This window comes from Rana temporaria, chromosome 5 (genome assembly GCF_905171775.1).
Source record: "Rana temporaria chromosome 5, aRanTem1.1, whole genome shotgun sequence".
NCBI lineage: Eukaryota > Metazoa > Chordata > Amphibia > Anura > Ranidae > Rana > Rana temporaria.
The window spans coordinates 180,173,072-180,199,937 of NC_053493.1; the positions used below are offsets into that span (position 1 = coordinate 180,173,072).

The 26,866-nt window shown below is 44.8% G+C and overlaps 1 protein-coding gene across 3 annotated transcripts in view; it reads left to right on the forward strand.

The window, feature by feature from the left end:
• The window catches only part of CCDC127 (coiled-coil domain containing 127), a 267,130-nt gene extending 250,321 nt beyond the window's left edge, over window positions 1-16,809 (forward strand). For all 3 annotated transcript variants that reach the window (XM_040353432.1, XM_040353431.1, XM_040353430.1), the window contains one exon: window positions 15,996-16,809. In XM_040353432.1, coding sequence (XP_040209366.1) covers window positions 15,996-16,666 — 671 coding nt within the window. In that variant the 3' untranslated portion in view covers window positions 16,667-16,809. The remainder of the gene's footprint in view (window positions 1-15,995) is intronic.
• The last annotated feature ends 10,057 nt before the right edge of the window (window positions 16,810-26,866 follow it).

Here is a 26,866-nt window from a genome sequence, read left to right on the forward strand (position 1 = left end):
TATGCAAATAAGGGAGATACGCCGATTCACGAACGTACTTGCGCCCGACTCATTCATATACGCGGTTTACGTAAGTCTACGTCCGGCGTAAAGTTAAGCCTCATAAAGCATGGGGTAAGTCATGTTAAGGTATGGACCAGGGAACAGCCGTCGTATTTTACGTTGTTTACGTAGTAGTACGTGAATAGGGCTGGGCGTAGGTTGCGTCACGTCATAGGCAGTGATTCGACGTATCTTATGGATGTGGTGGCAAAAAGCTGGGCTGTACGCAGAGCACAGCGCCATTTTGCCCTGTGCTATTAAGCACAGAATCCATCTTAATGAAATAATGCTTATTTAAGCTAAATAGATTCACTCACCATCATTCTCTGCCATTCATACAAAGAGACATCATCACCAGCCTGTTCTCATATCATTCTGCCAGCATCCCTGCCCCAAAGGCTCAGCCAAGCACCCTTTATTTACCCAAAACAGGAAGTGCTCACTGCACCCATTAAACACCTCCCTCATGGGAGTGGTTAACACATGATGTTCCACTGACACAGCTAACACCATATAAGGACGTTCCTTCTAACAGGAAGTCCCATAGAATACATGAATAGAATATAATACAATGGATACAATACAATGCATAGAAGTACATACAATGCTGCTAAAGTCTTATGGGCGTGTCCGGGCGGGGAGCGCATGTGCCCCTCCAGAAACGTCCATAAGCTCTCAATATTAATCGCTGATAGAATCCTAATCTGCGCCATTCCATAGAATAATGCATATCCAGATTATACCCTTATTAAGGTGGAAAGGAAGCTATCTACAGGCGTACGCTACGAATCGCAAGCCCTGCTGATCAGACAAGACCCAGATAAGAGCGCACATCTGTCCATAACCACTAGTGTGCCCGTGGAGTGAGCGCATCCCCTCCTCAACGATCGTCGGTGCTAAATGCACAGAGGGCCCCTCGTTAGCGGACATACACCCACGCCGCAAACATCACACTCCAACCTCAAGACATTTTCTACTACCAGACGAGATTCAACCAGCCTCAGACTGCCCCAGTCAGTTCTATTTAGAGCGGGTTGTGGCAGTACTAAGACTGGGTGCCATTATGACAATACATATTAAATACATCTTCAAATTTCCACCACATGGAGTATTTTCGACGTGATTCTGAGCATGCGCACTGGGATGCGTCCACGGGACGGCGCATGCGCCGTTCCTTTGGACCATCATTTGCATGGGGTCACGCTTCATTTAAATGTATCACGCCCACTTCCACCTACTTTGAATTAGGCAGGCTTACGCTGCCGAATTTACGTTACGCCGGCGCAACGTTGGCAGCATTTGCATTGTGAATTCGGTGCTTGGCTCTCTGCTTTACATCGGCATATGAGATGCGCTACGCCCGCCTAAAAATGCGCCGATGTCTGTAAATCCGGGCCATAATGTCTACAAAATAGGGGATAGATTTATGGCATTTGTTTTTCTTTGTTTCTTTACTAGGAATGGTGGTGATCTGCAATTTTTATCGGGACTGCAACATTGCGGCGGATATATCGGACACTTTTCTTTTGGGACCATTGACATTTATACACTGATCAGTGGTACACAAATGCACTGATTACTGTGTAAATGTCACTGGTAGGGAAAGGGGTTAACACTAGGGGGCGATCAAGGGGTTTAATGTGTTTTATCGTGGGGGTTTCTAACTGGGGGGGGGGTGGGACTGGCTGGAGGAGGAGACATATCGCTGTTTCTGATTACTAGGAACAGAGATCTGTCTCTCCTCTCCTGTCAGAATGGGGATTTGTGTGCATCGTGTCCCCTGCCGTGCAGCGGCCCACTACAGTGTTCTATCAGTGATAGCTTAGTGCATATACATATCAAATATGAAAAGTGCTGTAAAAATATGCAGGTTGAAGTCCTTATTCAACTGTGACCATTTTCAAATCCTTGCGCTTCAATTAAAGCGGTGTTTCACCCTGCAGAACAACTTTTTAGCATAAAATGAGGCATAGTAGCGCGAGCTACAGTATGCCTGTCTTAATTTTTTTATCCCCGTACTCACTGTGTAATCGTACATAGAAGATTCCGACTGCCCGCGGGGAATGGGCGTTCCTTTCAAGAGGGAGGGTGATTGATGGCCGGCTCTGGCACGTCACACTCCCCAAAGACAGCCGGAGTAGGTCTCGGCTCTTCACGGCGCCTGCGCACAGACTATGCGCAGGCGCCGTGAAGAGCCAAGCCTATTTCGGCTATTTCCGGAGAAGCGTGACGCGCCAGAGCCGGCCGTCAATCACCTTCCGTCTGGATTGGAACGCCCATTCCCCGTGGGCAGTCGGAATCTTCTATGTACGATTATACTGTGAGTACGGGGATAAAAAAATTAAGACAGGCATACTGTAGCTCGCGCTACTATGCCTCATTTTATGCTAGAAGAAATTTTTTTTTTTTATAGGGTGAACCCCCGCTTTAAATGATTCCATTCCACTGTGCATCTTTATATGATTCCATCAGAAAATGTGCTCCAACACTAATAATGCTCACTCACCAGAGCCCAAAGGCCCGCTGGACCACAAAGCGTGTGTAATGATGATATTATTACAATCTGAGCATGGCGTTCCAAGTTTTCTCCTTTGCCGCTCACAGACGCTGCTTCCCCCCAGCAGGATATACACCAATCGACAATCGGCCTGCTATCGCCCCTAAAGGTGCTGCTGTATACCTGCGGGATTGTGCCGACTTGCCGGCAGCTGGTCGGCAAGTGGTTAACTAAAACGTTTTTTTTTTCACAGCATCTCTGTGGAACTTTTTTTGTGCGACTTCTTTTTTGTGCAATATTTTTTTTGTGCATTTTTTATGTTTTTGGAATTGCACAATAGTGAATATGGGTGTAATCTTTATTACTGTCAATTGTAGGATGCATGTAGTTTAGTTGGTGCCTACTTTATATTTGTTGTACAATATAATAAAGTCTGATGATCTTCATGCAGGTGATGAATGACAATTCCATTATAGGTGTTGAATCCCTGGAAATACACCTCTAATGGTATGTAGAATCCTCCAAAGAAAACAAACCAAAAGCTTTAAACCCCAAATGCTGAGACCATACCACTATATAATCACATAGGTGAAATATATAGAGCCCCAGGCAGCTGTGGAGGCACTAGGAGTAGTAGCTGAACAGATGGGGAAACACACACGCAGCACTCAGATGCAATTGGCAATACACATGGAAGATCATAGTAATGTTTTTAAAAATTATGAGAGGCAGAACTGCCAGTGACGTGTCAGAAAACCACATTTATTTGGTTACATTTATTAGAAAACTTGAACCATGACATGCAACTCCAAAAGCCAACTCTTTCTGTTTTTCACTGATAACAGTGGCTTGTGGAATCTGCTATGATAATGACAGTTTACTGTGCTATACAAAGTCATGATTTTAGTTTTTTCGTTGTTATTTTTTAAATCATACCAAATTTGTAGTTTTTGCCATGTATCATTATTTACACCAGTAAAAGAGATGCCCCTGCCCCCACCTATAAGTGGCCTTCACAGCAAGGAGCACATAGAAGGAAAAATGCTTGAAAGACAAAACCAAAAAAAAATCCCAGCTCAATTCACCAACCAGTCTGCTTACCAATTAATGGGTGTAATGAAACGTCCCACACTCCGCTTGAGTGCTTTCGTCATATACCGTTTCCTATCAGTCTGGATATAGATATCCGATATTCCAGCTGCTCTCAAGCACACGATGACGCAATACTTGCTAAAAATTGACTGTTTATTATAACCAGAATCAAGTCTGATATACAGTAAAAGAGGAGGTGCTCATATTACTCTTGTAAGCAGAAACCTAATTAACATGAGCTAATTAACTAATCCCTTAAAGCAGCCGTTGTGACGCCCTAATTACAATACACATTATCATACATATCAAACACAGAACTCCTTCATACAACTGCAGGGTCAATTAGCACAGACAACAATGGGTGACAGAGAAGCCACACTCAACTCATTTACATTATAGAAGACAACAGACAGACAGGTGGTTGGAGGTGATTACATTAGCATCATCTTACAGTATATGTCCCAACAGTATGAATTGGTCACTCTTTCTAATATGACATATACAGGGTCCCCAGGCATATAGGTCCCTGTTCCCCTAAATGCCAGGGCCCATGATCGCAAGGCAAGAGGACAAAAAGAACACTTATGAAAAGGGTTTCGGAGCATATCTACAACATAGAAATTGGTTAAAAAATACCAAGGGGTCTCTCTCCACTTTAAGAAATATCACCAGAAGGACCCGTCCAGTCTGAAGTTCTGGGGTATAGACAGAATTCTTCCGAACTGGAGAGGCACAAAAATGGTGAGGGAAATATCAAAAAGTGAGACCCGTTGGATATATCTATATTTTTCCAGTATCTTCTAATATAGAGTTTTAATATATAGTTATAATACATATTTGTTTTACTCATTCTTGTTCGATTTGATGATCCCATCATCAGATTCCCCATGTAATTAATATAGAATGAGTGTTTGGCCCCGATTGAATGATCGTGTGGTTAATTTTTTAGCCATAGCCCATTGATGGGATTTTTAGGGTTAAGTAGACTGGGAATGCTAACATTGGACTAATGATGATGTTTGGCCCTGATCGAATGACCGTGGGGATTTGGCTCTGTGAGTCTGAACGTAATCTTCTTGTTATAGCCCACTGATGGGATTTATAGGGCTAAATTGACTAGGAATGCTAACATGGGTCTAAAGATGGTGTTGGATAGAGTTAATTTCTTTCCCTAATATAGTAAATATTAATGAATAAGTAATGTTAATACATTTTTATTTTTACATGAAGGGATTAACATCCATTTTAAATAATAACTTTTAAGATAGAGAGTATTATTCATTTCATATTATATTTATTTATTTTGTTTTTCATATAGTTTACATTTATATTTGTATCTGTGCATATGTATACAGGCATACCCCACTTTTAAGTACACAGTGGGGTTTATTTACTATAGCTGTAGAGTGCAAAATCAGGCTCACTTCTGCATAAAAACCAATGAGATTGGGGGCGTGGCGTGGCCTAGCCAGCAGGGATGATGGACGCTTAGTCTAAGAGCTCCTGTCACCTCAGAAAAGCACATTGGCTTTAGTGACAGTTAAAAACCTTTTTTCTAGCAGGAAAACGCCTGGCCAGCTGGAGACACCCTTCCTGCCTGCAGTTGAACTCCCAAAATAAAAAAAAAACGCCGTCTGAGGCCGCCGGGGACGGATTTCCTGGACCGGGGGAAGTGAACTAGGAAAGACCGCGGCTTCGGCCTAGTCTCGGAGCGGCGGCCATTTTGGTCTTCTCGGCGACGGCTTCCCACACTCATTTCTGACCCACCGTGCTCTTTAACACCCCACCGCTGCCTGGACCGGGGACCGGACAGCTCGGGGACACGACCGGAGCACACTACACCCCTCAAACACCGCCTGAAAGGCCGCGAACCTGGCCCTCACCCGGAGTCGGCGGCCATCTTGGTCCTCTAAGTGAAGGCCCCCGGCGGAGATAGCTGCTCCCCCCTGCCTCTCTACACCTCACCACATCCTGGACCGGGGACTAATCGGCCTGTGGACACCACCGGGGTTCCCTATACCAGGTAATACCTGCCTGAAGTGCTGCGGTGTCAGGCCTACACCCAGTGTCGGCGGCCATCTTGGTCCTCCCTGGGTGGGCTCCAGGCGACCACATCTGTCTCCCCCTGATTCCCAACACCCCACAACCGCTTGAATTGGGGACCGAGTTGCCTGGGGACACCATAGAAATACACAGCCCCCTGGGGGGAAAAAAAAAACAACAAAAAAAAAAAAGAGAGAAACTGTCTGTTGGACCGCAAAGCCTGTGCCCTGCATTGGTAGCTATATTGGTCCTCCCTGAGGTACCCATCTGCTCCCAATTCCTGCTCCTCCGGACCCCCCATCAAGCCACCAGATTCAGCAAAGACCGAAAGACCGGGGAACAACATTGCTGCTGTATGTTGCGCCTGGATTAAACGTCGGAAAGACCCGTAAAGTCTGTCAGACCTCCGGCTCGGCAACCATTTTGTTCCACCTAGAGGTGGCCTGCAGCACTTTCGTCTAAATTGACTCATCTCCTTACTTTACTGCAATATACCCGCTTACAGCCTACTGTCAGGAGTGACTGAAGTACATAAGGCACAAACTGCCCAGGAGACCTCTTTCAGGTGCCGGTTAGTATGGGAACTTCATCCCGCCGTTCCTCGGCCTCGCGTTCCCGGTCTCCCAGAGAAAACACCGGAGTTGCAGGGCACAATACCATGGACCAGCCCCACACTCCCCGAGGGAACACGGCACCCATCCACCGGGGCTCTACCCAGAGCTCACTCCAGACTTCCTCACAAACACCCACCGACATCGTGCTGACCGCTCCGGGACCAGAGATACCCCCTCAAATGATTAGGGGTACGGCGGAAACCGGGAGTGCTGGATTGCCACAGATTAATATATTGGACTTAAGAGCAGTGGCGGCAGACATCAAGGACACTCTTGCTGCGGCAATAGCTGAACTCCGCAGAGACCTGCGCTCCCTCTCTGACAGGGTATCAGCCACTGAACAGATAACGGATGAACATGAAGTAATTCTTCAAAAATCTACCAGAAAGATAGATGACCATACCCTCCAGCTGAGGGAAGTCAACCGACAGCTGGAAGATCTAGACAACAGAGGCCGACGCCGGAATCTTCGTGTGAGGGGAGTGCCGGAGGTAATTGAGGGCGACCAGATCCAAAGAGAAGTCACTACCCTGTTCAACTCTATTATAGGTAAACCCCCTCAAACCTTTATTGATTTTGAGAGAATACACCGTGCCCTGCGCCCAAGGGGTAGAGATACAGATCCCCCTAGGGACATAATATGTTGCATGTCAGACTTCAAACTAAAAGAAGAAATTCTGATCAAAGCCAGGGGACAGAGATTGCATTGTGGTGAAACCCCGGTCCAGCTGTACCAAGATCTTTCAGGAATCACCCTACAACATAGGCGTGATCTTAAACCACTGTTGGAGGCCTTGCGATCAAGAGACATTAGGTATAAATGGAAATTTCCGTTCTGTCTGGCAGCTTCTAACCAAGGTCGCAATGCATCTCTGAGAGTGCCGTAAGACCTGCCCAGATTTTGTGAAACACTTGGTTTGCCTCCGATCTCAGTGCCTGATTGGTATGCACCCTACCGACGGTCAGTTGGGAGAAGGGGGAAACCACCTGAGACACCCATGGAAACCCAAGCTACCAGGTTTCGCAGGATGAGATCCCCCTCCAACTCAAGACTCCCCCAGAACTCCCCTGGGGCAAGAAGAGAGCAAGACCACATGACCCCACCGGAGGCCAGAAGGGCCAGAAGAGATCACAATGAGTGAACGGCTTGTCATATGTATATGTTGTCTAATGGACCTTGAAAGTTTCACCAATTCCTGATTGATGTGTTTTCTTTCTTCATTTTTCGGAGTGCTCAAGAAAAAAGGACATAAAGCGATTTGTTCTCCACTAAGGTGTCATCGCCGACTGATGTCCCTCGGCTTGAACGTATAGACTTCCCTCTATGGTTAATAGCGGAAACATTTTAACCTCAGAAACTGTTCTATGGGCACCCAAAACGCACTTTGACCAAACAACAATGAACTATCATTTCGCCCTATACTGAGGGATACCCATTTTCCCCTGTTCAACCCTGGTAAAACTCCACCAGTTAATGTTGGATGATCACAGAGACCGATAACCCTGGAGTCGGTTTTCTGATACTGGACTTACCGGAAAATTCTCTGATCATCATTTCACCTGGACAGTATGATCCTAATACTCTAGTCCAAACCTAATACCTATTATAGTTAAGTCCCCACACTTGGGACAATTTAATACCATAGTCTCTCTAACCTCTCCCCTCTCCTGTATAACTTTGAAGGGACCTCGACATCCATGAGTACTCACGGTAGCAGGTAAAAGGCCTTGACCGGTCTTGTTGGCAGCACACCCATGCTACTTATACTCTTCCCGGACGGGAAGTTGCTTAGCAATATTGGTCAAGGCCCAGCAAAAAGGAATAATAACAATTTAATAGTGAATCTATATTGCTTTCTAATAGTTGAACAGTTTTTTCTTTATTCTGCTTTATCATACAGTAAGAAGTAATAAGTTGTTTTTTTCTCTGAATTGATAGAAATGTAAGATTCACACTGAGAGATCTTTTACTATTCTAAATTTTACCAGTTCTTATGATCCACTTTAGGTCAACTAACAAAATTGGCACCTGTATGCATTTTTTATATGCACTCTGTCTCCTCTCAGTCTGAATCTATTCTGGGGTGATATGGCAATATTTTGGTTATATTTACTTGTTTTGTTAAGAATCCTAGTTATAGACTCATAGGTAAAACTTTATTAACAAAATTTTGCCTTCTTGTGCTGGCTCTGGTTAACCCCACAACAGTGGTGTGCTGGGGCTTCTGGGACTTGGGTGAGGTCCTGGGGGTCGGGTACCCACTGTACCCTTCCGATTGTCCTTTGTAAATAGAAAGTGAGTGGACTTATCTCCACCACTTAATCGGTAACTATAATTTACTGGCTGTTTGGCGTACTTTAACAACATTACCCTTTACCTTGTTAACTACTCCTGAGGCTTGGAATTTTCCCGTCCTAACCCTTTCCTAACATATCTCCTGCCCTTCTCCCACCAGATTATTGCTCCACAGATATGACGCCGGTATCATCTCCCTTACCCACCTCACAGATGGGGGGACCCTTAAGTCACATTAAATTATATTCTTTAAACATTAGGGGACTGAATACCCCCGAGAAACGTTCTCGCTTACTTTTCTCACTACAAAAAGAAAAAGTACACATAGCTCTCATCCAAGAGACACATTTTCGTACGGATGTAATTCCCAAATTGACTGATAGGAATTTCCCGCTAGTGTTTCACGCCCCTAATAGTGAGGCAAAATCTAAAGGAGTCTGTTTTAATCTCTCGACATTGTCCTTTTCAAGTCTCAGAAATTCAGAGAGACCCCCAGGGACGATATATATTCCTACGTGGGACCTTACATAACGTTACGTACACGATAGCTAATATATACGCTCCCAATACGAAACAAGTTCCCTTTTTCCGTTCAACCCTTTATCAATTAACATCCTTTCAAAGGGGTACCCTTATTTTAGGTGGGGATTTTAACGTTCCCTTACAACCAGATTTAGATACATCCAATGGCTCCACCTGTTTAAAATTCAGCGCTCTGAAAGCGATCAAATCCACCCTCTCTACCTTGTCCTTACATGACACTTGGAGAACCCTTTACCCAAATGTGAAAGATTTTACTTATTTTTCACCACTTCATAAAAAATATTCACGGATAGACCACTTCTTTCTCACACAAAACAACCTCACTTCCCTAGTCAACGCTACTATTGACCCAATGCTGTTATCAGACCATCATCCGATCACTATTCTGCTCTCGATCCCTACAAGTCGTCCCAGATCGCCCATTTGGAGACTAGATGACTCCATTTTGCTAGACGATAATTACACTACTGATATATCTAAACATATCAGATGACACTCCCGCTCCACTGGTCTGGGCTGCTCATAAATGTGTCGTTCGAGGCCATTTCATTTCAATAATGGCCAAACGAGCCAAGCTGCGGAAAGCACGTATCTTAGAATTATCTGACAAAGTTAAGGCCCTGGAACTTACACACAAACGAACATTAGCTACCCAAACACACGATGAGCTAGTAAAAGCCCGAGAAGAACTTCTTGAGGAAATTAAGAAAAGGCTTGCCCGTAAGCACACACTTACAAGTAAACTGTTCTATGAATACGGGAATAAGTCTGGCAAACTTTTAGCTGCGGCCCTGCAAAAAAAAAAGGCATCCTATACCATCAATAATATAACCGCCACTTCCGGGGAATCCATTGTTACTAACAATGGAATTGCAGAACAATTTGTAAAATACTTTTCTGGGCTATATAACCTGCAGAAATCCCGTCAGCAGGAAGCAGCTCCTGATAGGAAGACCTTGATAGAGGAATTTTTGTCGGAATTCTGCCCATCGCACACCGCCCCCGAAGACATAACGGACCTTGGCTCCCCAATCACCTCCGAAGAAATCACTTTAGCACTAAGCCAACTTAAACCAGGGAAAAGTCCCGGTCCAGACGGCTTGCCAGTAGGTTACTACAAGACTTTTTCCGAAATACTAATCCCCAACTTTCTGTCAACCTTTAATACCCTTTCGGACTCCCCTTCACGCTCAAAAGATTTTTTAGAGGCCCATATATCTCTAATTCCCAAACCAGGCAAAGATGCTACACTTGTCTCCAACTATAGACCGATATCGCTATTAAATGTTGACGTCAAGTTATATGCCAAAATACTCTCCAACCGTATTCTCCCATTGCTCCCCAAATTCATCACAACAGATCAAGTTGGGTTTGTCCCTGGAAGGGAGGACAGGGACAATACTATAAAAGCTCTCAATATACATCATTGGCTATCCTCTTCAAAAAAAAGTGTTTTTTTTCTATCACTAGATGCTGAGAAGGCGTTCGATAGAGTGGCTTGGGATTTCATGCTGGCGGTCCTAAATAAAATGGGCTTACCATCACGCCTTACCCAAATGATCCATTTGCTGTACTCTGGTCCCACTGCCCGGGTCAGGGTCAATGGCCACCTATCGGACGCCTTCTCTATAACTAATGGAACCCGTCAGGGTTGCCCCTTATCCCCCCTTATCTTCATTCTCACAATGGAACCATTCCTCAGAAAACTTCGGGCGAACGACGCCATCAAGGGTGTCGAGATCCGGGGAAAGCATTACAAGACAGCAGCTTACGCTGATGATGTGTTGCTGTTCCTTTCGGATCCGATCACCACAATTCCCAATCTTTTGAAAGACTTCAAATTATTTAACACTTTATCTAATCTACAAATTAATTTCGACAAATCGCTAGCTCTGAATATCTCTCTGCCAACCCCAGTAGTTGAACTATGTAAACAAAACTTCCCCTTTAAATGGGAATCTGATTATATCACATACTTGGGCATTAAGATCCCTAAAGATCTGAGTAAGCTATTCGCACTAAATTTTTTACCAAACCTTGCAACCATTAAATCAGACTTATCGGACTGGAACAATGGCAGATTTTCGTGGTTTGGTAGATCAGCAATCCTTAAAATGAACATCCTCCCGAGGGTCTTATACCTTCTCCAGGCGGTTCCGATCATGATCCCACAGTCCTTTTTTACAACATTTAGAAAACACTGCAGAACATTCCTATGGGCAGGCCAAGCACCCAGACTAAGCTGGTCTAAAATGATTCAGCCAAAACACAGGGGGGGCCTGGGTATACCCGACCTAGCCCTATACCATAAAGCGTGTCTACTTACTAGGCTCGTAGATTGGCATCTCCACACTGGAAACAAGGACTGGATTGCCCTAGAAAACGCATTCCTCTCCTTCCCCATTACCCATTTGCCATGGATAGAACATCGTTCTATTCCTACAGATTGCTTGAACCACCCTTTAATAGGTCCTACGCTCCAAACTTTTAAGGTGATATGTCGATCTCTGAAAATAACTCCCTCCCCGGGCCCGCTGACACCTTTATCTCATAATCCTGATTTTATACCAAATATAACCTATAAATATCCAGTTATGGATCCTAATTCTCAGGCCATCAGAGCTCACCAATTTTTCCACAATGGTGACTTATTATCCTACCCAGAGCTAACCAAAGCGCTCCCTCATGTGACCATGTCCGTATTCAAGTATCTTCAAATCAAACATTTTCTAGGTCCTACCCAGACACAACGGAAATGGTGTAGAGACCTCTCACCCTTAGAACAAATATGCATAGCCGGAGAACCAAAACGCCATCTGATTTCTACTTTACACTCACTACTGATGCCAGACTCAACTCCTTCTTCAAACACTCGTTCAGCCTGGGACAAGGATCTTTCCATGTCCCTGTCTGACGAAGATTGGGACACTATATGGGATCACACACATAAAGGATCTATCAATGTCTCAGCACAAGAAAATCGATACAAGCTTTGCACTAGGTGGTACCGAACACCGGCGAAACTTCATAAAATTTTTCCGGCGGTTTCCCCGTCTTGTTGGAGGTGCGATGGAGCGGAAGGCTCGCTTTTACATATCTGGTGGGAATGCCCTCTATTAACCCGATTCTGGAAGGAGGTGCATGAATGTATTGTACAAATAACAACATTACCAATAAGTCTTACTCCAGCGCAATTCTTGTTACATCACACTCCCATTCCAAGATCGCAATATCGGAGATCACTAACACTCCATCTTGTCAATGCAGCCACCCAATGCATCCCAATATTCTGGAAGTCTAAGACTATTCCAACAACTGAAGATTGGCATGCACGTGTTGACAAGGTGGAGGAAATGGAGCGCCTTATTCACCAAGCCAAGGACATGCACGAGAAATACAGACATACTTGGTCATGCTGGTCACTGTATAGAAACCCCCCTACACAAACACCACCCGATACCCAGAGAAATTCAATTACGACATCGGGACTTGTACTCACCCAAAGATCTGATGGTTAGGTACTTTCTCACCCTACCACCCTGCCCTGCCACCTGGTATCAACCCCCCCTCCCCTTCACACAGGGCCATACACTCCCTTTGAATACAGACTCTGATTTTGCTCTTCTCAAAGGGTAAAAGGGAAAAGGTTAGATACATCACTGGTATGCCAAATTCCTGCTGTTCTTTCTACCCGTTTTTTTTTTTTTTTTTTTTTTGAACATTGGAAGTTAAGCCTATTTTGCTCTGACTTTAGCCCTTCCCCTCTCTGCGCTGCCCACAGAATGTCCCCGTTAAGGGGTGGGTGGGGCAGAAGGGGGTCTCTATCACAAAGGTTTAGTGAAGAGCTATAATGCATCATATTCTTTGTTAACGTGGGTTTTATTGATTGCATTTGGTCACTTGCTCTCAAGACTTGACCCATTTATTAACAAAAGTGTCGTTAACTGGTTTCATATGACATATCATTTATGATCACTTGTTATCATAAGATCCTGTTAAGATTCTATTTGAAATATGACTGATATATCTATGTTTTGGATTACGCTGTTATGTGGAAAACTTTCAATAAAAAGTTTATAAAAAAAACAAAAAAACAATGAGATTCATTGCTTGTTCGGTAATACAACCTGGAAGCTCATTGGTTTTTATGCAGAAGTGAGCCTGATTTTGCACTCTCCAGCTATAGTTAATAAACCCCATTGTGTACTTACAATTGGGGTATGCCTGTATGGAGACGGGATTTCGTTCCATTATATGCATAAGATTTAAATGTTTATATATATATATATATATATTGCTTTCGATTTTTTGCTTTTTCTTTTCCTTAACCACTTGACACCCGCACGCCGTCATATGACGTCCAAAACGGGGACCTGTTATCCTGGGTGGACGTCATATGACGTGATGGGCTTTGCGGGGGGATATCTCAATGATGCCTGCACCCGGAGGCATCATTGAGATATAATTTTTTAGCGGCGGCGATCCTGCGCACCGTAAGAACGATCATAGCGGCGGTTCCGCCGCTAGATCGTTCTTACAGGCGGCGGGAGGGGACATCCCCCCCTCCCGCCGCCATCCGGTGCTTCTCCGGGCTCTCCCGTCCCACCGGGGGCCCGGAGAGATGATCGCCGTCCGCCGGATGTTTGCCATAGAGAAGACTGGTGACCATCTGGTCACCAGTCATCTCTATGACCGTCGGAGGCCCGGGCGCGATGTGATGACGTCACGCCCGGGTCCCCGTAAGTAAACAAACCGAAATTGCGGCTAGTTTGAATGAGATCTGTGAATTTTTTTTCACGATCTCATTCTTTCCAGCCTGCAGGAGAGATGTGGGGTCTTATTGACCCTGCATCTCTCCTTAAAGAGGACCTGTCATGCACATTCCTATTACAAGGGATGTTTACATTCCTTGTAATAGGAATAAAAGCGATTGAAAAAAAAAAAAGTGTAAAAAAAAGTGTAAAAAATAAAGAAATAAGTAAAAGAAAAAATAATAATAAAAAAATTAAAATGCCCCTGTCCCCGGTAGCTCGCGCTCAGAAGCGTACGCACACGTAAGTCCCGCCCACGTATGTAAACGTCGTTCAAACCACACATGTGAGGTGTCGCCGCGTGCGTTAGAGCGTATGCAACAATTCTAGCACTAGACCTCCTCTGTAACTCTAAACTGGCAACCTGTAAAAATTTTAAAGTGTCGCCTATGGAGATTTTTAAGTAACGAAGTTTGGCGCCATTCCATGAGTGTACGCAATTTTAAAGCGTGACATGTTAGGTATCTAGTTACTCGGCGTAACATCATCTTTCATATTTTACCAAAAAATTGGGCTAACGTTACTGTTTTGTTATTTTTTAATTTATGAAACCGTTTTTTTTACAAAAAAAAAGCCGTTTAAAAAATTATTGCGCAAATACGGTGCAAGATAAAAAGTTGCAATGACCGCCATTTTATTCCCTAGGGTGTCTGCTAAAAAAACATATATAATGTTTGGGGGTTCTGAGTAATTTTCTAGCAAAAGAATGAGGATTTGTACATGTAGGAAAGAAGTGCCAGAATAGGCCCGGGAAGGAGGTGGGTTTTAAAGCCCGGTATTGAAGTGGTTAATGAATTGATAGTATGCCGCATGTCGGTATCAACACACTGCTAGATATGTATACTTTGTTTCTATTTGAATGTCTCTATCTTAATGTATAGTTATGATCTGATTAAAATATTTAATGTCGAGAGTGTGCAATTAACTTGTGCATGCATGAAGTAACTAGCCTGTGTAAATACTGGCTGATTGATTTGTCTGCAAGTAGCTAGATCGTCTCCAGTCGGTATTGGAAATGCCGACTTGGAAATGGCTGTGGTTTCTAAGCTGGCGGGCACGGTCTCACGGAGGATGATTGCATTATAACTTAAGTGCACTCCTCAGAGATCGTAGCGTTTTCAAGTGAGGAATAGTGTGTTACCCTGTTAATATGGAAATAGCCGGCTCGGAACACACGGCCTATTGTTTCTGACACGGACACGTGCTTGGGGCATAAAAGAACTGCATGTGTTACTTATCTTCACCCTCAGAGGATGTCTATACGACGAAACTAGTCAGGGTGGAACCATGTAATGCAAGTGGTGACGTCAGACGCTGTCAGAAGCAGGGACACCCATCCTAGCAGACCTCGCTAACAGGGAAATCGGTGTGCAGTAGGAGAGTCTATGTTTACGGACACAGGGCTGATGTGGATTATTGTGATCAAAGCTGATTGTTTTTTATTAACATGTGAGTGAACACCTTGATGATCTTTAGTGTTGTGTGAATAAAAGTTTTAACGGAGTCACGATATGTCCGCTCCCTCTCTCATTGCACGGTTATCACTGAGCAACCAGATCTTGCTGATTAGGAGCCATCTGCTGAGATTGTCCTTCTACTGATTACTATATGCTGTGATACAACTACTTTGGGGTGGGGGTTTACACAAGAGGGGGTGCCTGTCTACACGGGCCCCCTCACTTTTCTCTGTGAGCACATGTGTGGAGGTGATATCTGCTGTCTACAGCTAGACTTCTTTTCCTTCTGGGATTAAGCGGACTCTCATATCCTATTTTTTCATAAGTTTTTGTACAGCTGTGATTCACAACATGGATATTTATTAATCAGAGTGATATTACATGTGTATTTATTTATTTATATATATATATATATATATATATAATATATATGGGAACACATAACAAACATATAGTAGTGTCTTCTGAAATTTGACTGCAAACGTGGAACTATACTTTAAATTTGCCATCATTGAGTAAGACATTACATTTTATAATGGCAATGTATAATTTTTACTGTTGCTATCTAAGTAATATGTCTAAAATTCTTGTTGTCCACAGGATGGATCTGGTCAAAGGAATCTGAAACACAAATTAGAAAAGCCAAATTAGAGTATCAACAGAAAATAAATGATGTCCAAAAAGATTTGGAAATGAAATATCAGGACATTGTTGTTGAGAACCATCGTACAGTGGCTCATTTGCAAATCGAGCTTGAAAGGGAAAAGAACCGGACACTGAGTTACCGTAAAGCTCTCATATCTCAAAGTCGAAAATCGGTTGAAGAAAGGAAGCTCCTGACATATGAGCAAGACATATTAAAGCAAGAAATCAAGGCAGCCCAAAAGAGTGGAGCAGCAGGAACTTTGTATACAAGCTACATTGATAAAGAAAAAGAATGGCAGACAAAAGCAAAATGTTTACTTGGTGAATTTGAGGAAGCCCTCAAAGATAGACAGGACATTTACTGTAGCTTTGTAGCACCTAGGAAAAAAAGATTAGAAATCGAAAAAAACCTGCTTGTTAAAGCTGCAACCAATCCAGTAGCAGTAGAATTAGAAATGTCAGAAGGCTTGGTAGACATTTTTAAACATGACACTCACTGTGCAGTATCGTGGAACATCAATAAGTATGAAAATGGTAGACTAATGTGGTTATATTTGAAATATTGGGAACTGCTAGTAGACTTTAAAAAATTCAAGAGAGCTGAAGAAGCTATGATAGGGAAGTAGTGCGTGTTTCCATTTAAATTAAGACCCTATAGAAAAAAAACATGGTGGTAAATGTTTAAATTAATACATTTATGCCATTACTTGGTAATTGTAACTACCGGTATTTACATTTAGCAAGAGATATTAAAATGTTTCTCCTATAATTCTAAAATGTAAAATATAAAAAGTTCTAATTCTAAAATGTGATTTATGCTCATCTCAACTGGTCAGTGCAGCCCAATAATACCTTGATTTCAAGCAATTGTAACAATAGTGCTGCTTTTCACTATGTAATAAGAGGCTACTTAACTGCTTTCACGTGCTTGTTATCTGACAGGGAGGTTTTTCCAAAATTATGTTAGTAAGGTTTTCTGTGGTTGGTTGTCTGAGATTTGAGAAGAGTGTTCGCACTGGAGCAGCATATTCAATGATGGGCTGATATTGTCCAACCAGTCATTCTGAGGGCAGCATTAAAGGGGTGTTCCACTCAGTTTTTATGTTTATTAAAAGTCAGCAGCTACAAAAAGTGTAGCTGCTGGCTTTTAATAAACAGACACTCACCTGCTCCACGTTCCAGCGACGCGCCGGCCCGGGGCTCCGCTCCTCTCCCCCCCTCTCCGGCCGGCGTCTTCATTTCAAGTGTGGGCACCCGGCCATCACAGCTTTCGGCTTCACGGCCGGGCACCCACTGCACATGCGCGAGTGGCGCCATCCAATTGGACAGGCGATCGCCTGGGACCTGTCACGTGTCCCAGGCGATCACCTACAGGGAGCGGCTGCAGAAAGGCGATTAGGCTATTAGCCTTAGCAGCCCCTCGGCGGAAGGAGGAAGTGGGACAGGAAGTCCCACTCCTCCTGAAGCCCCCACTCCCTCCCCCAAAAAATTACATGCCAAATGTGGCATGTAAGGGGGCAAGGAGTGGATTAAGCGAAAGTTCCAATTTTGGGTGGAACTCCGCTTTAAAGGAGTGACTGAAGGGTGTTAAATGTTTATATAGCTAGCAAAAAGTAAATATTCTCCCTGATTTGCCTGGACTAAAAGCATTTGGATGTGAATTATTAACTACTTGCCGACCAGCCGCCGCAGTTCTACGGCGGCAGGTCGGCTCCCCTGCGCAAGAGCCCGTAGTATAACGTTGGCTCTCTAAGCGGGCACTATTGGCGCGTCCCTGACTCCCGTGCCCGGCGGGCGCGATCGCCGCCGGGCACCCGCGATTGCTCGTTACAGAGCGAGGACCGGGAGCTGTGTGTGTAAACACACAGCTCCTGGTCCTGTCAGGGGAGAAATGCCCTATACAATGTATAAACAGCAATCAGTCATTTCCCCTAGTGAGGCCACCCCCCCTACAGTTTGAACACACCCAGGGAACATACTTAACCCCTTCCCCGCCCCCTATTGTTAACCCCTTTCCTGTCAGTGGCATTTTTATAGTAATCCAATGCATTTTTATAGCACTGATCGCTATAAAAATGCCAATGGTCCCAAAAATGTGTCAAAAGTGTCCCAAGTGTCCGCCATAATATCGCAGTACCGAAAAAAAAATTGCTGATCGCCGCCATTACTAGTAAAAAAAAATATTAAGAAAAATGCCATAAAACTACCCCCTATTTTGTAAACGCTATAACTTTTGCGCAAACCAATCAATAAACGTTTATTGCGATTTTTCATGTAGAAGAATACGTATCGGCCTAAACTGAGGAAAAAAATAGTTTTTGAATATATTTTTGTGGGATATTTATTATAGCAAAAAGTAAAAAATATTTTTTTTTCAAAATTGACGCTCTATTTTTGTTTATAGCGCAAAAAATAAAAACCGCAGAGGTGATCAAATACCACCAAAAGAAAGCTATTTTTGTGGGGAAAAAAGGACGCCAATTTTGTTGGGGAGCCACGTCGCACGACCGCGCAATTGTCAGTCAAAGCAAAGCAGTGCCGAATCGCAAAAAGTGCTCTAGTCTTTGACCAGCAATATGGTCCGGGGGTTAAGTGGTTAATATGAGTAAAGAATGGTACAGCTGTAAAAATATAATACTCCCTAACTCTAACCATGATAAATGCTAAATAATACATCTCAGAAACCTTAACCCAGTGGTGACATAACAAACCCCACGTATTCAAAGTGTAGTATATAACTCAACACACTTTGGTGATACATTGTTATGTGGTGAATGTAAACAATTAATCAAAATCTTCAATGATAGTGTGCTGTCCATTTCCACGTGAAATAGTGTCTCTGCACTGAGAACCGAGCCACCGAACATCGCCGATGGCTCGGTTTTCACAGATCCCCGAGCTGAGAGCTGCTGTCAATCGGCAGCTGTGCTCCTCCACGCTCATTGAAGTGCTGAGCTGTGGAGGAGCAGGGAGCGGTCGTCTCAGCGGAGAGCTGAGAGGCCAAGACGCCCATCAGTCTAGGCACCTGGCGGATCCAGACTCCCAGAGTCGAGATGATGCGATGCCTGGATTGATTCCAGTGACGTCCGCAGAGAGCGGGTCACAGGAGTGCAAAACAAATTGCAATCCTGTGACCCATAGGTGAAGCCCAGCCAAACAAGCTCAGGCTGGACTTCTCCTTTAACTCCTTTTTTGCTCTTAATGATACCCCTGTGGTGCAACCCGTGTCAGTTTGGGAACACAGAAATGTTTAATTAGGGCCTCCCTTTCTAAAATAGGCACCAGGCATAATAAAGAACATCTCTTGAAATTAAACACATTTGCAACATAAGTCTTTGGCTTGTGCTCACACGACAGACCTCCACCTTCTTAGGCAAGAGGTCAAATTCCTACTGCTACTTTATAGCAGGCAGAGATATTTTTTTTATTTGGCAACAAACCAGGCAGACTTTCAGCTAAATCCCTTCGAGACTGCCTGACAAATAATGGCACACTCTTGCACCACCTCCTACCTAAAGATTCCACTCGCGCTCATATTACTGTAGTCCCAAAGGCTGATAATGATCCTTTACATTGTTCCCGTTACAGGACCATTTCCTTGCTAAACACTGGTCTGAAGTTATTCACATAGGTCCTATCCATTCACCTCCTGCCCTACCTTCCCTGCATCATACACTTAGACCAGAATGGTTTTATGCCTGGTAGAGAGGCGAGGGGCAACACCTGTAGAGCTATTGATCCCCTTCATTATTGTACCTCTGCTTATATACTACTATTATTGCTCTCCACAGATGCTGAAAAAGCATTCTATAGGGTGAGCTGTGTGTCTAAAACACACACCTAACTACTATTATTTCTGGTGTAGAGACTGTCATGGACCTTGGAATGCTGAAGGGTATCTCTTTGAAATCTGTTACACAGTGGGGGGTCTTCTGCTCTGTCTTAAGGCCAGCCGGCTCCATTGTTCGGTGTCTGGCTATTGTGTACATTGATTGCCCCCTGGGGCTTCTGTCTCAATACACATAACAGTCCCTCCATTCAAGCTATCGGACCAATCCCGGCTGACTCATGTTCAAGTCCTCATTTGCATGGTTATGAGGACCTGAATGAGAACTCAATGTACTTTACAATTGACCAATAGGAAAGCAATTGTTGGGGGCGGGATGTTCCAAATTCTGTTTAAAAGTGTGTTGTGTACTTCCAATAAAGGTCTTCCTGTTTGAACTTACATACAGCCTGCCTGGTGTTTTGTTCTTATGGATCCCGAACGACCCATAGCTGTAGTTCGGATCCCGGAGCCTTGGATGACCGAACCATCAGACTCAATAGTAGCAGAGGAGTGTCGGGAGAGCGGAAGCGAGCAAGGGTCTCGTTACATTGGTTGGCAGCGGTGGGATTTGCTCTCCAGTTACTGGGACACTCCAAACCACCACAGTCAATGACCAGCTATGCAGCATGCAGGAGAGCCACGCTGAAAGACTTACTTGAGAGCCATGGAGGGACCGGTGGGACAAAGAACAAGGCCACCCTGATCAGTGAGCTAGCCGAGATGGATCAGAGGGATGGTGATGCAGGACCCCGGTCAGTTGAAGACTTGTTTCAGCAACGAGTTCGAGAGCGGTTGGCATTATATGGTGCTAACCCATCAGAGACCGCCATACAGAATGCCATTAGAGACATCAAGCTGCAGGATGAGTGACAAGAGAAAGAACTAGAGCGTCAAGAGAGAGAACGAGAGCGGCAACATGAGCAGAGAATGGCAGAAATACGGCAATCGGAGAAAACGCCTAAAGATGCAGCGACTTTCCGTAAGTTGCCCTTTCAGGCGTTCAAACTATTTAAGGAAGGAGAGGAGGAAATTGAAGCATTCCTGCAGGACTTTGAGAGACTATGCCAGCTCCTACCTCTGAGTGAAGCTGTGCGGGTACCAGATAGAGATGAGTCTCCTTCACCCATTCCATCCACTTCCCGTCAAGCACCTGTTACTCGGTCCCAACAGCCACCTTCTACAAGAGAAAGTGAGGACGACAGCGATGAGGAAGATATGTGTCGGAGTTGGATGTGGCCATCGGAAACTATGGATGTTCATCCAACTATTATGACTCCTGAGCCGGATTTGAGACCAGATGCCCCTGAATTTGTGCCTCAAGCAAACAAGGATAATTCTGTACCCTCTCAAGTGGAAAGTATCTTGCCGGAAACCTCAGTGCTAGAAGATGCCCCTGTTCAGCCAGTTGAAAAGGAAACTGAATTCCCTCAGTTAACACAGCAAGTAGAAGAGGACTCAGCAGATGAAGGCCCATCTGGGTTTTTAGAATCAAGGTCCAAACGACTGGTGCGACCTCCTCAGAGACTCACTTATGACTCACCAGGGAACAGCACAGAGGAAGCTATCACTACTCTACGCAGATCACCCAAAGTGTGCACCCTAACCACAGAGGTATCAAAGGACTTGTGTCCAATCCCGACCATCAGCACACCTTGGTGGAGTGTTCCTCTGCCCCCTCCACTTGCTAGACGTTGTCATAGACTGCATCTATCTATGCGCAGTAAAGGTATTCAGATGGTCTAGTATAAACTTTATATGTGCCTTTCATACTGTATATATTGTCTGTAGAACTTACAAATACAGTTTACCCTTTGGGGGGGACCCCAAAGACTTTAAGTAGGGGGAGAATGTAGCCCTGTTGTGATTTTCAGCCATTTAAGAGGATGTAGATATATATATATTGCAGCAGGTGGAGCCAGAGAGCACAGATTTGGAGACTGCAGTACAGAGCAGACATAGAGATACATTTCTACAGCAAGGGGCTGGAGAACTGCATTTCCCAGGAGGCTGTGAGACAGGAAGTTCCGGAAGAGAGGGGAGTCAGGAGGAAGTAGTGAGGAGGGGGAGTCTGGAACAGTGACCCAGGGAACACAGATCTGCATCACAGGGCGATTTAAGACGGCTTGTGTCAGAGCTGTGTGTTTGCCACTGAGACACAGGCTCTATGCAATAGTTCTTGGAGAGGCTGATGTTCGTCTACTGAAACAGAGAGAGACTGTGTTTTGAGCGATCGAACTGAGGCCGGGTCGCAGGGCCGATCCAGCCACCGGAGTAATCCAGCCTGCCCAACTGAGTGAGTGGAGCTGACGGAGGTTATTGCCAGATTCCCCAGACGGCCCCTAGACGATCTGAGATGTCCTGCCAGAGGCTTTAAAAGACTGCATCCATTTCACAGACGTCGGTCTGAGGAGAGAGGGACATTCGCTTCCGCAGACAATCATCCTCCTTTCCCAAAGAGACACTGGAAGTGGTGAGCGGCCTTTGGCCATTGCAACAAGTGTACTTCCTACACCAGGGCCCCAACGTTGGCTAGCCTAGGACAGTACTACTGGCCAGTAGTTTAGGGTGGGGTAGATACCGCTAAGTATATATATATATATTACTGTTCATTGCATTCAATCTAAACGTATTATCTCATCCTGTTATTAGTTGTATCATATTAGAGTGGGGAGACGTTAAGGGCTTTTGCGCTATCCCACAGTTATTAAATTTGTTATAAAGCTTCACAAGGTGTGCTGGTGTGCTGTGGAATCATTGTTTGTGGTGTGTCACAGAGGTGAGACAGAAGACCCGATAATTCAGCGGCTCCTTCGGGGGTGAGCGCTACACACTCATTTATTTGAACTGTGAATGTACCCACTTGCTGGAGGGATCCATTTACCTTTTTGGAAATTCATTATTTGGACTTCATATACTTACCATTGGTCATGTTTGATTTACATTGACTATCATTTATTAGCGCTGCACTTTTTGTTTCATGCTAGCAAAGAAATAGGCCTATATGATTCTGGGTATTGTGGGTCTTTACCCGGCTTGAGCAGAACTATGATCTGAGCCTCCTGCATTGAGGAGGGGAGTTTTCGCAGTTCAAACATGGACTGGAATAGTGCCTTCAGTTTAGGGATAAGCATCTCGGAATAGGTCACATAGAACTCCAGGGGCAGGCCATCCAACCCCGGGGCCTTGGATTTAGCCAGCTGTGATATTGCTGTGGCAATGTCCTATGTGGTAATAGGTGCCTCTAGTGTCTGTACTTGCACCGCACTCAGCTTAGGGAAGCGTAATGTGTGCAAGTACGCCCTGTAATATTGGGGGTGTTTAGCTCAAGTGGGATTTGCGATTTTAAGCGATTCACGCCAGTCCGGAACTATGTTTAAGGGCTTGTTGGCCCACTTTTATTGAAAAGGCAAAAAATAAACAAAATCCAAACATAGGTTTCCCACGCAGGGGGGGTTTCACTGTCCACACAGAACGGTACCTTCAGCCTCCTGGCTTACACATGCAAAAGAAAATAGCGAGCCACCTGGCTCTTGTCAGCAGTAGCACAACTGCTCAGGCTCCAGCATGGAGCTCTCCTGACTCCTGTCAGCAACCTGATGCCCCGTACACACCATCACTTTATGTGATGAAAAAAAATGACGTTTTTAAAAACGTCACTTTAATTGACCGTGTGTGGGGGAAAACGTCGTTTTATGTCTTGTAAAAAAACGACCAAAAAAAAATGAAGCATGCTTCAATTTTATGTGTCGTTTTTCAAAACGTCAACTTTTACTTCACAGAAATTGACCCGTGTGTAGCAAAAAACGTCGTTTAAAACGACGTTTTTTCACCCGCGCATGCCCAGAAGCTACTTATGAAGCGAGCTTCAATGGAAAAACGTGGTGGAACGTAACCTCGCTTTGCTAGAACATTGTGAGCAAAACCATGGTGTGTAGGCAACTTCGTCTTTGAAAATTGAAGTTTCAAAAACGTCATTTTTTACTTCACAGAAAATGTCGTTTTTTTTCATCACATAAAGTGATGGTGTGTATGCGGCATTAGACTCAGGTCTCTGGGGTTTCACAGTGCACACCTGCACTCTCCAGCTTCTCTAGCCACTTCACAGTGCACACCTGCACTCTCTGCATTCTCCCTTGCAAGCCTGGACTCCTCGGGAGGGTGGAGCCCAGAATGCTGGTCCTGAGTCTCCTATCAGGCCCACACACACATGCACAATCAGTGTGCTGATCTATCTGAAAATCTGGATCCAGGACTGGGGATTTCATCCCACCCAGAACTCTACGAAATCCCCGGGCTCCAGGTCCCAAAGTGGACTTTACTAACAATTGAGGCAACTGAAATGCCAGTTTCCTCTGTAAACTGCAAGCTTCCTGGAGCCCCTCAACCAGTCCAATTGAAAACCCTGGGTCACCACACCCCTGGGGTACCACACTACTACATATCTCCCCCCCTTGTTTCGACCCAGAGGGCGGAACACCAGCACACGTCATCAGTTGGGACACCTTTGAGCCGGCTGTCAGCCGCGTAGGCCCAACCCTTTTATCCGGGTGCGCTTCCAAAAGTGATGCCTTTCTATTTCTCTTGGACCTACCCTAACCACCTTATCAGTGGGGAGTTTACTACTCCTGGCACCTTTTTGCACCCCAGGCTGATTTCTGAGCGTTGAGGGTCCGATACCATTAAGATTACCAAGGGCTCCCTCAATTTCCGATAGACCACCCCCTTTCCCTATATTTAATTTGTAAGCGATCAGATTTTTAAACCCTTGTTTAGCGAAAAGTGGGGGCTCTTTTATTGGGGTGACACTGGTCCCTCTCTGAGCTCTATGTATGGGCACCCTCTTACTGTCCAAACTTGGCGTCACTTGTTTCCCCATGTACACTGCATGCTTCATTCTGTCAGTTTCATCACTAACACCCTCATAAGACTGTGGCCTCGTCCTAGTCTCCCTCTGAAGGACATCCTGACTATCTCGGCACTCTGAGGTTTTTAAGTCATGTGACACCTTGCTAAGCTTTGGGCTATTTCCCTCCAACTATTGTTTACCAGGATCCTTCTCAGATCCTAGAAGTTCCTCAAACCTCAGGAAACCTTCCCCAGAATTACCCTCCTGAACCTTTAGGGGGTCTAATTCTGCTATACCTTTTACCTCTTCTGTGTCAAACCTACCGTTCCCTGTCTCACTACAATTTTCAGGGTTTTCTACAACCAGATCAACTTGACCAAGACCATCAGGTCTACCATTATTTTTGTTGTCACCCAGGGTAACCAAACCATCAACAATTGCAGATAAGCTGCATTCTCGAGATCAGAAACATCAATGCATTTGTCATATTTCATTTTACCCATGTTTGGCAGGGCAGTATCTGGAGAGGAACTGCACCCATCAGTGTGGTTGTCTATGGCAGCTTCAGTATACACCAACTCCATTGGCATGAGATCCTCTGCCAGCCACTGTCCTGACCTCTGAATATTATTGCATAACACAACATTTGGACCTTTGACTACAATCACTTCATTTATTGCTGTGACATCTGGCACTTCCACCAACATTAGCTCATTTGGCACGGCACCATCCATTACCACATCATTAGAACCTGTTTGGATCACAGACATGACCTCTTCTGTGCGTTCGCCGTTACTTGGCGCTTCCATCTTGTGAGCAACATCATCTGCAGCAGCAAATGCACCATTGCATACAAGTTGCTCTGCAGGTCCTTCAACTGGCACTGCAGAAATCATGTCTGCTCCACTTTTACCAACAGAGGCCTTTTCCAACAAAGCCAACAGGCTTTTTGCCCATTTGTCCCAGTCTATTATTTCTGCGCTATCAGAGGGACAGAGTGGCTCAGTAACAGACACCTTGCACATGTCACTTTTGTTTAAACCAGACTGAGGCAATACATTTTGAACCAGAGCAGACTGCAATACCACACTCTCACCTTCTGGTGGCGCTTCATTAAATGCATGAAGACCTTCACACCTGTCATTGCCAGACTGCATTAACCCATTTCCATCATGAGTGTTTCCAAACATATTAGTTTTAGCATTTAACATTTCATTATTACTATGTTCAGGTACCGTCTTATCCTTCAGAGTGGCACCATAGCTGTCCCAGGCAACCTCCGGCTCCAAAACGCAGAGCTCCCTGGGGGTTTCTAGGGATACCTCTGTGGCATTCATCACGGTTGCTAGGGGAGATAACACATCTTTAACTGTATTCATAGCAACATTTATATCTCTAGTGAGCTGCACTAGCCCATTAGCAGCTGGGCCATCAACTTTAGCCAACACAATATTATCAGTTTTACCCATCACATTGTCATATTCAAGTTTACCACTTGCCTCCCCACTGAACAGGGCACTGCAGCAAGGCCAGTCCTTTTCCACACAGACAGTGGATCTCCCATTTGGGGTCATTTCAACTGCAGTGTGCACATTCCCATAGTCATTTTCTATGCATTTACCAGCAACAGTCTTACCGATCACTGTAACAGGGGTTGTCATGTTCATTTGAGTACGTTGTCCATCCTTTATAGCACTTTCACTGGCCCACTCTCCCTGGTGGCCATGGGATGAAATTACAGCAGCCATTTCTGACTCCTTAGCACCCCCTGCAGGCACAACAGAAAACTCCTCCTTGTTGCCAGGGGTGACGGCAAATATATTTTCACAGGAAACTGGCTCAGCCTCATTACCTCCAGGTGCACCCCAGAATCTAGGGCAAGACAACATTTCATGCCCCAGCTGGCCACATTCCAGGCATGGTACATTTTTGCACATATCTTTAATGGGACGCCTCTCTACATCTCCACAGTAGCTCCTGCTTCCGGTTGACATTTGATCTCCTGTTGCTAAGGGAGATGGCACTCTTCCAGCTGTACTTTGCTGACTCCCCCAAACGCAGCGACTTTGCGATCCTTGAAACATTGTTGCTTTCAACTTGTCACGATCCTTTGTCGGCAATACGTTTCTCACGTGGTTTGCAGACCTGATG